Raw genomic sequence first — 11,458 nt, 5'->3', positions numbered from 1 at the left:
GTCTCTCTTTGATGGGTATAGACCTGCCCCACATTACCTGTGGAGCTTAGTTCACCAGTTTTGAAGTATGACTGTAATACCGAGTAATCAGACCACAACTGGGTGGAGGGGGTACTTTATAAATACCACAGGGAGAAAGGAAGGCTGCTCTTCTTTCACACACTGCTGTATCTCAAGATCTCAGCTAGGTCATAGCCAGTCACAGCAAAGGAGTTGCCTGAGGGATCACAGAATCGAGCACCACACACCTGGGTGTCAAATACACACTCACCATGACAGTGTTCCACCTGGAGGAGAAAAGGGCTGGTCAGGGCCGAGTGGCCCATGTTCAGGCCCCATCCCACCCCTCCCATGACACAGACCTCAATGTAGCCACTCTCTGGGCTTTTGCTCAGCTTCCAAATGTGCACGAAAGTGTCCTCAGCTGCAGAGAGTAACTATTATAAAAGGCAAGGAGGAGAGAATGGGAGTCAGAAGGCCCTGATGGGACGGGTATAGGATGGAATGTCTAGTCCAGGTACCCTGGGGAGGAGGGCTACACTGAGTAGCAAAGATAAGGCTGTGGTGTTCTCTCAACATCCCAGCACCAGGAAAATTGTCATGTAGGGATGGAGGAGGAGACTGACCTTGCCCATCTCAGGAGCTAGGTCCAGAGCACATATGGCCCGGGCATGGGCGTTGATCTGGACGTGCAGAGTCCCTGTAGTGGCTTCATACAGACGAACTTGCCCATTCCCATAGCCTGCTGCTATGATCCCCTGCCACAGCTGCACAGAGGGGCACGGGACTCTGCAAGGGTGACACCCAGTTTTTATTTCCCCAGACCCCTTCTACTCTCCATCCTGAAGTTACTTCAGGAAGGCCTTTGCCCCCTTCTGCTTCACTTACCCAAATCCTGGAATGCGGGTCAATAATGTAAATTCTGCCCCCGACCGCCAGACACACAGCAAGCCTGAGTCATCTACTGTCACCATGTCAACCACACAATCCTAAAGGGGAGAGGTAGGATCAACCCTTCCCTTTCCCCCCTGCTGTGGTACTATATACAGAGCAGGAAAGGAAGGGAGGCAGTATTTGTGTGGAGCCCACCAGCTGAACCTACCACCAACCTTTCCAGGGTTCCCTCAGGAAATATGAACTGCTTGCCTTGCATTTCTTTATAGAGTCTCACAGCCCCTCTTCTCCTATACACAGCCGGTGTTAAGAGGGGGTGTATAACTGTCCTCACTGAGTGGATGATAACCTGAGGCCAGTGTCATGACCTTTTGGAGGTCTTGCAGTGGGTAAGCCAGTCAGTCATGACTAGACTCTGGGTCTCCTGACACCCAACACCAATGCAGACAGCATAGCCCATGGGCCCAGCCCTGTGCCAGGCATAGTGGAGAATATGAATTAGGAAATACATACCCTGTTCTCAGGAGGTTTGCTAACCAATTGGAGACAAGAATTGTCTTTGAGGGCAGGGGCAATTCAAGATTCAACTAAGGGAGATCAGTGAGAGCTGGAATCGGGGAGGGCTTCCTGCAAAGGATTGCATTGGAGCTGGGCCTGAGTAAGTAGGATTTGTCCAAGTCCAGAGAAGAAAGGTATATATAACAGAGCTAGAAGGCAACTTAAAAACCTTTTGTCCCAACTCCTCAATTCATACCCATATGAAAAAGTTTTAGTGAACTATAAAATGCCACATAAATAAAGTATCTCTGGCCTTATCACTGGACCCAAGATTGCTGAAGACTAGGGAAGTGAAGATTTGCCCAAAGCCATCCAGCTACTAAGTGGCAAAGCCAAGACTCAAACCCAGGTCCCCAGCCTCCCAGAGTGGGGAAAGCTCCAAGGCTCACTGGAATGGGTAAGGGAAGTCTACTCACCTGTCCTTGGCAAGGCTCAGTGGCAATGTCTGTGACTGGTGTCTTGTGTCCATACAGCTCCTCACTCAGTACAATGTTGGGACCCTTGGCCGGGATGTCAAACACCAGTACTCGGCCTGACCATGTTCCTGCAGCCAGAACAAGTGCCCCACTGATGGCTCCTGACTCCCCTGGGTCTCTAGTCACCACACTCAGCACTACTCCTGTCCCAGAAACCTTAGTAACAAACCTACCTCTCACTGCCCTGCCTCTCCATTCACTACCCTCATCCTATCCCACCCTGCCCCTCTGAGCCCCTCCATAGCTTTCTGAAATCCTTTCTGATTACACTCCACTCCCACCTTCTCTCTAACCCTCCACAATTTCCTCAGGCCCTCAATATCCTCCCGGGCAAAGCCCACACCCTTACACACCCAGCACCCATCAATGCTCTGTTCCTGGTATCCTCACCCACACAGATGAAGTGGCCACTGGTAGCAATTCCTCGGGCAAACACAGCCTGTACTAAATATGAAAGGGGAAATTTATCAGAAATAGTGTTTTCCCCAGTCCCAGTAAACACTCCTTACCCCACCTGACTTGGTCGTGCAGGTACCTGGAGAAGCATCTCCGGAGTCCAGAGCGTGCCAGTAGACCATGACAGAGCCATCAGACTCATACATCTGGAAGATGAGGGCAAGAATGGGGACTTCTGCTGAGCTCTGTACTGAATACTTCACATATCTATGTTAGTTTTAGCCCCATTTAATCCCCAAAACAATTCTGGGAGGTAGGCACTATTTTTATCCTCATCTTACAGAGGAGGACACTGAGGTTCTGAGTAGTTAATTGCCTAAGGTCACACAGCTAGTAAAGGGGCAGATATTGGAGGTAGCACTTGGGAACTGGAAAAGATGTAAGGAATTAAGATGAGAAATAGAAAGAGAGAGTGGACTAAGCATGTGAGAAATTTGTAAGTATTTAGAGGCAAGTGGGGAAGGGCCTGAAATCCTTGCAGGGGAGTGGTAAAGGCAGGGGGGCACCCTTTTTACCTGTATTCCTCGGTGTGAGGTGAGTACCAGCAGTACTCGGAAAGGGAGGACACACCAGTGGACCTGTAGAGACATGGATCGGCGTAGGGAGAATATCAGAACAGGGGACATGAAGAGTCAAAGAGCAGAAATTTCAGAGGTTAGGGAAAGCCTGTTCCTTGAGTTTTGGAGGGAAAGGGCAGAAGGGAGGACTGAGTACAGCAACACCACTCCCAATTCCATGTCTCACCTGAGTGATAAGTGGGGGGCTCACTCCAGCGCCTTCCTTGGCGTGGAGCTGGCGTTGGGCCAAGGGCGCACCCTCAGGGGCAGCGCTAAGAAGCTGGGCACTTGGTCCATGAACCACTCCAAAGTGCGTGAGGTTGCGAGCCGGTAGTTGCAGAACACTGAGGTTGTTACATAGGGCGGCAGCTGAGCCTCGAAGGGGAATGGAGCGCTCTCGGCGGAACATCCTGGGAGGGACACTGGAATCACCAGGCGGGCGGTAAACAGACAACAGTGGAGATTCCTGAGGGGTTGGCTATTGTGAGGCACTTGGGAGATCATAGAATTTGGGTAACAGGATGGGGTGCCCCGAGGACGCTGATGGGGAGAGGGTCACATGGGATGGAAAGGCCCTCAACATCTCCTCTCCGCCTCTGCAGCAGGAGAGGAGTCCCAGGGCTGAGTCATGGGGCGATGGGAGAATTCTGCAGGAGGAACGGTGATGGCACAGGACCACCTGGTAGCCCCCAGCTCGCGAGCCAAGAAGGCGTGATGGGACATCGAGGCTTTTTTCCCTCGGCTCAGCTCCCCAAAGCCCCCACCCGGGTCAGAGGTCACACCCACAGCCCAAGATCCCCTTGCCTGACTCCTGGTTCTTTCGTCCCTCCGAATCCGCCGCCACCATAGAGACGACGCACTTACGCACGACCGTTGGGCGGGGTGCACGCCTGGAACACGGAGCGTGGTTGCCAGGGCAACTGTGGGCAGGGCGAGCGCCCGGCGCGCCGCGTGGTTGCCGAGGCGACCGTTTGGCTTTGCCTGGGCCCGGACGCAGCTGAAACGCCGAGGTTGCTGCGACCGCGACTGGGTGGCGATGGCTCACGAAGGCTCGGTGAGCGTTAGCTCAGCCCGGGGTGCGCCAGAGGCAGGGACGGGTGTTTAGGTCGATTGGGAACAGCGGGCCAGTTCCACGCCGCCCGCAGCCGCTGCTTGCTTCAGTCCACTGTGTGGGCGTTACTGACTGAGGCACCTGGGTATTTGGGCAGAAAACGTACACCTGCATCACACCCACTCATACGGTTTGTCGCACCCAGGCGGTAAGGGAAAGTGTCACTGGGCGGTGTAGAGCCCGAGAACAAGAAGTGAATTTGGAAACAGCTAATGCATGTAATAATTCTTTTGCACTGAGGTGTCTATTTAATTGGAAAGCCCAGAAAGTCAGGCATTTAGGGAGAGGCGATGATAGATAAATCATTTATTTCGAGAAATTCAGAAGGAGAAATGAATTAAACAACATCTCTGAGGCTGCACTTGAAAGGCAAATTGTTGAAAAATCAAGAAATTTTAAAGTAAAACAGATTTATGCAAAATGTCTTTGTCCGCGACCCTGTTTTCCGGAATAAAGGACAGTGGAGTGATCAGCTCGCTGCAGCCTTACACTTCTGGGCCCAAGTGATCCTTCTCCCTCAGCTTCCCAGAGTGCTAGGATTACAGGGGGAAGACACCATGCCCAGCCTATTCTTTTTTTCTTAGACATGTTTTCAGCATTCTACTATTATAAAAAATACCACAGTGAATATATTGGAAATATGTTTTTATTTTGATTTCAGAAGATGCCTTTGGCTGCATGTATAGAACTGAAATTGCAGGATTGAGGGAGTAAAAACTTTTTTTTTTTTTTTTAGAGACAGAGTCTCACTTTATCAAGAGTGCCATGACATCACAGTTCACAGCAACCTCCAACTCCTGGGTTCAGGCGATTGTCTTGCCTCAGCCTCCCCAGTAGCTGGGACTACAGGCACCTGCCACAACCCCCGGCTATTTTTTTTGTTTGTTTTTGTTGCAGTTTGGCTGGGGCTGGGTTTGAACCTACCACCATCGGTATATGGGGCCAGCGCCCTGCTCACTGAGCCACAGGCACCGCCCAAGTAAAAACATTTTTTAATGCTCTTCATCCCTACTGCTGACTGTCAGCTTCAATTAACATTCCCATCAGCATGGTGTCACACCAAACATTTGCCAGTCTTTTTTTTTTTGAGATAGAGCCTTAAGCTGTCACCCTGGGTGAGTGCTGTTGCATCACAGCTCACAGCAACTTCCAACTCCTGGGCTCAAGCGATTTTTCTGCCTCTGCCTACCAAGTAGCTGGGAGGCAGTAGGTGCCTGCCACAATGCCGGGCTATTTTTTGGTTGCAGCCATCATTGTTCCATGGGCCCAGGCTGGATTCGAACCTGCCAGCTCAGGTATATGTGGCTGATGCCTTAGTCACTTGAGCCACAGGCGCTGAGCCCAGTATTGAGTATTCTTATTTTGAAAAACAGTTTCTAATTTGATGAACTAAAAATCAGGATCTCAATTAAATTTGCATCTTTTGATATTTTTGAAAGTTGGACATCTTTTCAAATACTGTATTTATTAGTCATCTACAAATCCTCTTTGGTGAAATGTTATGTCCTTTGATGGGGTTTCACTCTTACCCAGGCTGGACTCAAACTCCTGGACTTAAGTGACCCTCTCTCTGAATAGCCAGGACTGCAGGCTCATGCCACCATGCTCAACCATTTTTCTTTATATGAGTTTTTAAATATATTGCAGCATATATATCCTTTTTCATATTTGTTGCAAATGGTTTTGCCTGGGAGGCAGGATAGAATTAGGCTCTGGAGGTGGACAAACCCACTCATGAATTCTGACTCCACTGCTTACTACTAGCATGACCCTGGGCAAATTACTGTAAAACGGAGATAAGAATAATTGGTTAAAAAAATGTAGATGAGACTCTAAATAGCACCATTAATTGCAGCATCTCATTTATGGGCTTGTCTTTCTTGAGTCCTTTGAACTCTCTAGACCAGTGGTTCTCAACCTGTGGGTCACAACCCACAGGTACTTTATAAAAGGGCCACAGCATTAGGAAGGTTGAGAACCACTGCTCTAGAATTTTGTTTTATTTTATTTTATTATTTTATTTTATTTTTTAGAGACAGAGTCTCGATTTGTTGCCCTCGGTAGAGTGCCATAGCATCACAGCTCACAGCAACCTCTAACTCCTGGGCTTAAGCAATTCTCTTGCCTCAGCCTCCCAAGTAGCTGGGACTACAGGCACCCACCATAATGCCTGGCTATATTTTCTTGCAGTTTGGCCAGGGCTGGGTTCGAACCTGCCACCCTCAGTATATGGGGCCAGTGCCTTACCCACTGAGGCACAGGCTCCACCCAGCTCTAGAATTTTAAACACTTTGTACTAGTGCAAATAGTAAGGGCCATGGAGTTAGAGCTTGCTTACTGTGTGCTCCCAAGCAAGTGATAGTTAAATTTAAGATTCTTGGGCAGCACCTGTGGCTCAAAGGAGTAGGGTGCTGGCCCCATATACCAGAGGTGGCAGGTTCAAACCCAGCCCCGGCAAAAAAAAAAAAAAAAGATTGTCTGTGAAATGGGCTTACTGGACTGTTTTGAAAATTAAATTAAGTCAAACACCTTAAAAAATCTATTACCTAGTAGGCTTTTAGTAAACTGTTGTCCCTTTCCCTTTTCTTTCCTACTAGAGAACTTAGGCTTGATGCCCATGTTCAGTGGTTGGGGCACTGGCCACATACTCCGGGTTGGCAGTTTCGAGCCCAGCGGGGCCTGCTTAACAATGACAACTGCAACCAAAAACAAAGCCGGGTGTTGTGGCAGGCACCCGTAGTCCTAGCTACTCAGGAGGCTGAGGCAAGAGGATGGCTTGAGCCCAAGATTTTGAGGTTGCTATGAGCTGTGACACCATGGCAGTCTACCGAAGGCAACTTAATGAGACTCTGTCTCAAAAAAAAAAAAAGTTAGAGAACTTGAGAAAGTTTCCTCTTAGCCCATTTCTCTGTTCTGTTCTCACAGAGGCAGGAAAGGCAAATGCGAGGAGACCGTGGGGTGACCCGATCCAAGGCAGAAAAGGCACGGCCACCCACAGTACCAGTGCCACAGGTGGATATCGTGCCTGGGAGACTCAATGAGTCAGAGTGGATGGCACTTATGGCTCTAGAGGAGGGAGAGGACGTGGTAGGTGACATCTTGGCTGATCTTCTGGCTCGGGTCATGGACTCTGCCTTTCAAGTCTACCTGGCTCAACAGGTAGGCTTAGATCTGGGTCCTTTAGACTCATCTCTACCTCCTGAGACTACTTGCTGGGCTGAGACCCTTTCTTGCCTTTGCCTCCACAGTGCATTCCATTCACCATCAGCCAGGCCCGGGAAGCCATGCTGCAGATCACCGAATGGCGCTTCCTAGCTCATGATGAGGGAGAATCTGCAGTGGCTGAGGACCCCACGTGGGGTGAGGATGAGGAGCCATGGCCCTGCACTACAGACTCTTGGGCTCAAGGCTCAGTGCCAGTGCTGCGTGCACCCACCTTGGAGGGCCCACAGGAGAACTTACAAGGCGAAGTAAGCTCAGCCCCCAGCCTTCTCTGGACCAATGATTCCTGCCACATTTTCCAACTCCTCAGGAGTCTCTCAGGACTCCTCTGCCCTTCGTGCCTTTGTCTCCTCAACATCTCACTACCCTGGTGCATTTCTCCAGGGCCCTGGGAACCTGGACCAGATGCCTTTAGTAAGATCACGGATGAGTAGAGGCTCCCAGGAGCAGAGGGAGTCTTGGGAGCCTTCCACGGAGGTGAGAATCATCCCTGATACCCCTCCCAGGCCAGACGCGTTTCAGGAGGCAGGGCCCAGAGGTCTTTTAGAGGAACCTGACCCCCTGGTCACTAAGTCCTTGAACAAGAGCTTCCAAGAGAACTTCCAGTCGGTTCAGATGGCATCTGCTGACAGTCCCGGTCCTCTGGAGCTGTCGCTACCAGTAGACAGCCCCCAGGCCTCAGCCAAGAGGGTACAGCCGTTCGACTCCCAGGTGTTGGAGAATCTCTGCTATTGCCTGCCCCAGGTGGACGCGGCTGGGGACCAGCGGGAGCTCAAGACAGAGGGAGTACCCTGGGCAGCCTTAGGCGTGCCGGTCCCCGCTGTGGGCAGCCCCACTGGGCTCAGCCCCTCAGCATCCTTCCAGCCACAGCCGTCCTTGCGCCTGGATGTGCGGCTGAGCGTGCCTCCCTACAGGGTCCGTAAGGCGGCCACGCGCCTGGACCCTGCGCGGTTCCCGCGCCAGTGGGTGCGCCCTCTGGCCGAGGTTCTGGTCCCAGACTCCGAGGCGCGCACCTTAGAAGCCTGCCGTGGGCGTCGGCTTAGTAGTGAGAAGACCCAGACGCCTGCAGAACCCCAATCCCCAATCCCTGGCGTCAGTGTCTTCCAGGCAGCATTCTTTCCTTTCCGGTCTGGTGTTCCTTTCCGTGCCTTGGGCCCAGGCCCCAGAGTCCAATCCTCCACTTTAAACTTACATTTACCTTCGCCATCCTTCGGGTCAAAAATACCATTCCCCAGTCCTGGGCTCCGCTTCCTTACCAAGCGACCGGCGCTCCTTGATGTGGCTCACAGCCCCAGCCCCAAGCTGTGGCCCAGTGCTAAGTGGCCTACCGGCTGGGAAGGCGAGGCTGAAATGCTGGGCGACCTGTGGGCTGGCAGGACTCCTGTGTCGGCACAGGGGCGGGAGCCCACATCTAGGGAGGGCCAGGATTTTCACAGATGGCCTCAAACTACAAGCCAGGTCTTGGAAGCCACGTCCCAGGTGCTGTGGAAGCCCATGTTGCTGCCAGAAGCCATGAAGCTGGCCCCTGGTGTAAGCATGTGGAACCCAGCCACCCAGGTGCTGCTCAGTTCTGCTGTGCCCCGGCAGGAGGACAAAGAAGGTGGCACCTTTCCTCCCATTGACCAGCACCCCATCCACACGGCTCCCCTGAAGCCCCAGACGAGCATGTCACAACTAATGAAGAACTCAGTCCCCAAAGCATGGTCACTCCCTTGCAAGCCCCTACCCAATTCTGATACCTGAGCCTCTGACAGTGGGAACCGGCCCTTCCCTTTGTTTGCCTGCCAGAAATAAACACCTGAGTTGCCTTCATAATTGGTCTGATGTCTCTGTTATTTTCTTCCAAGAGTGTCTACTCTCTCACTGAACCCCAAGGGCAGCAGTTGTCCTGCAGGCATATAGGAAGATAGAATACTGCGTCCAGGGAATAGCCTCATCACCACCCTTAGGAGACCCTGCATTAGGTCCAAGGCTGCTCCCCTACTGAGGCATTTTGGGAAAGACCCCCTCCCCCAAGGAGTAGACATCAGCACTGCAAGTGGGTTTGGCTCTGTAGGGAAAACTTTCAGTAGAGGAGGAAGGGCTGGGCCTGCTTAAGCACAGAGTGATTCAAGACATGAGAGACTTGATTTCCTGCTGAAGCTTGGTCAATTCACCTTAGACTGAAAGTCTAAATTTTACTTTTGGAGATAGATTTGAGCCTATGCAGGCCTCAAGGGAGTCCCAACCTTCTTGATCACTGCCTTGTGGCCAGGACAATCAGGTGCCTAGGGCACATTTATGGAGGAACTCTGTCAAGTTCAAATTGTGTGTTGAACAAGCCCAAGAGTGAGTGCTTCAAACTTTGTGTTAGGCTCTACACCTGCCTCCTCTGCTAGTCCCCACTCTGCTTTGATTTAGCCAGCCCCCGGCTTCCTCCTGCAGCACTTCCCAGTGGCAGACCCAGGCAGTCTCTGTTGCTGTGGACTCTGCTTGCACCCTGGCCTGGGGTCCTGGCTCTGTCCTCATTATTCTGGTCCTTCTAATTGGACCGTGTGTGCAGTTCTCACAGATGTCTCATCCCTGGGACCTGTGCAGCTCCACAGATCTGACTGGGAAGATGGTAGTAATGACTGAGGCCAACAATGGTGAGTTCTCCTCCTACTCTCACTTCATTAGGGTGCTTAAGCCCTCAATAGCCCCAAGAGAAAGGGCAGAGAGAAGAATCTGCTTCAGCACCCTTGGCCTTCCACTCTTAAAGTCACTCAGATTATCTATCCTACTTTGAAGCTGCCTTCTCGCAGGCATCAGGAAAGTTGTGTCCCAGGACCTGGCCTGGTGTGGGGCCATGTGATCCTCAGCTGCTGGAGCCAGGACTAGGGACAGGGAGCCTTGGCTGAGGTCCAGACAGCTTCAAAAAGCTTGGCAAGGTGGACCTCAGCACTATGGCCTCCATTTGGAGCTTTGCCTAGTAGCTTTTGCCCAGAGATCCTGAGATATACCTGCTGGTAAACTATGCTGGAGTTAGTAGTATAAGCCTTAGCTTACTTCCCCAAACACATTTTAGTAGCCTCCTTTCTAGCTCAGGGACCACAAAACAGGTATTCACAAAGCCTAACCTGTGTAATCCTGCAGAAACATGCTAATCCATACTCTCCTAAAAATCCTACATTGAATTAATAGCCTCAAACTTCATTGCCCCATCTCTGCATTTACATGCCCCTATGGGCGTTTCTTTTTCTTTTTCTTTCTTTCTTTTTTTTTTTGAGACAGAGTCTCACTTTGTTGCCCTTGGTATAGAATGCCGTGGTGTCACAGCTCACAGCAACCTCCAGCTCTTGGGCTTAGGCGATTCTCTTGCCTCAGTAGCTTAGGCGATTCTCTTGCCCCCCTGAGTAGCTGGGACTATAGGTGCCGGCCACAACACCCGGCTATTTTTTTGTTGCAGTTTGGCCAAGGCCAGGTTCGAACCTGCCACCCTCGGTATATAGGGCCGGTGCCCTACTCACTGCACCACAAGTGCCGCCCGCCCCTGTGGCATTTCTATTGAACCCAAATATAACCCCTTGTCTCCCTCAGGGTAGTCCCTTCATTTCTCACTACCTGTGTTCTCATCTCCCTGGATTCCCCAAGACACCCCCAAAGACCTGCCACTAGCTATGTTGGGACCTTTCTGCTTGCAAATCTCCTAGGAAGGATGGGTACTTTCTATGCTGCCCCCTTTCCCCATATTGCTAGCATTCTGGTGACTTACCATCTCCCATGGCCATCTTCTGCCTCCGGCAGGAATCCCTTTTGGTCCACCCCCCTCCCTGAGTTTCCAGCTTGCCAGCTGCAGAGCTTTTGGTCTTTACATCACTGTGTTCTCTTTAAGAATCATTTTCTTTCCAGAAATTTTTGGCTAAATGCCACTTGCTTAAATTTGCATTTGTTATCCCTCCTTCCCTTCCATCTTTCTTATTTTTTGAGACAGGATAGAGTACAGTCATGTCATCATTGTTCACTTCAGTTTCAAACTCTTGGTTTTTCTAGAAAACCTTAAAAGATTTTCTAGTACTGAACAAACTTTGCATTTCTGAAAAAATCCCAGTTTTGTCAGTATGTTACCTTTTGTATATATTGTTAAACATGTTTTTGTTTAGAACCTTCTACTATGTTCATAAAGGAGATTGACCCCATACTTTTCCTTATTTATGTTGTCATTG

At 50.8% G+C, this 11,458-nt stretch overlaps 2 protein-coding genes across 7 annotated transcripts; one reads left to right on the top strand and one right to left on the bottom strand.

Annotated features, from left to right (window-relative positions):
• Positions 1-99: 99 nt before the first annotated feature.
• Positions 100-3,819, bottom strand: WDR54 (WD repeat domain 54). 5 transcript variants are annotated; one of them, XM_053589106.1, is made up of 10 exons: positions 3,746-3,819; positions 3,129-3,363; positions 2,900-2,962; positions 2,464-2,530; positions 2,319-2,372; positions 1,869-1,996; positions 889-989; positions 627-789; positions 363-437; positions 100-287 (listed from the first exon to the last, which is right to left on the bottom strand). In XM_053589106.1, exons 2-10 carry the CDS (start codon positions 3,348-3,350, stop codon positions 156-158), a joined length of 1,005 nt encoding a protein of 334 aa, XP_053445081.1. In that variant the 5' UTR covers positions 3,351-3,363; positions 3,746-3,819; the 3' UTR covers positions 100-155. The 5 variants fall into 5 exon arrangements, with proteins under 5 accessions (XP_053445081.1, XP_053445082.1, XP_053445080.1 ...); XM_053589107.1 differs by having other exon boundaries at positions 3,129-3,407; positions 3,746-3,811; XM_053589105.1 differs by having other exon boundaries at positions 3,129-3,351; positions 3,746-3,811.
• C4H2orf81 (chromosome 4 C2orf81 homolog) lies at positions 3,794-9,551 on the top strand. 2 transcript variants are annotated; one of them, XM_053589103.1, is made up of 4 exons: positions 3,794-3,995; positions 6,978-7,211; positions 7,301-7,522; positions 7,659-9,551. In XM_053589103.1, exons 1-4 carry the CDS (start codon positions 3,978-3,980, stop codon positions 9,015-9,017), a joined length of 1,833 nt encoding a protein of 610 aa, XP_053445078.1. In that variant the 5' UTR covers positions 3,794-3,977; the 3' UTR covers positions 9,018-9,551. The 2 variants fall into 2 exon arrangements, with proteins under 2 accessions (XP_053445078.1, XP_053445079.1); XM_053589104.1 differs by having other exon boundaries at positions 7,301-7,524; positions 7,574-9,551.
• Positions 9,552-11,458: the final 1,907 nt, after the last annotated feature.

This window comes from Nycticebus coucang, chromosome 4 (assembly GCF_027406575.1).
Source record: "Nycticebus coucang isolate mNycCou1 chromosome 4, mNycCou1.pri, whole genome shotgun sequence".
NCBI classification, from domain to species: Eukaryota; Metazoa; Chordata; class Mammalia; order Primates; family Lorisidae; genus Nycticebus; species Nycticebus coucang.
The sequence above is the reverse complement of the archived record's forward strand: the minus strand, read 5'-3'. Positions and strand labels throughout refer to the sequence as shown.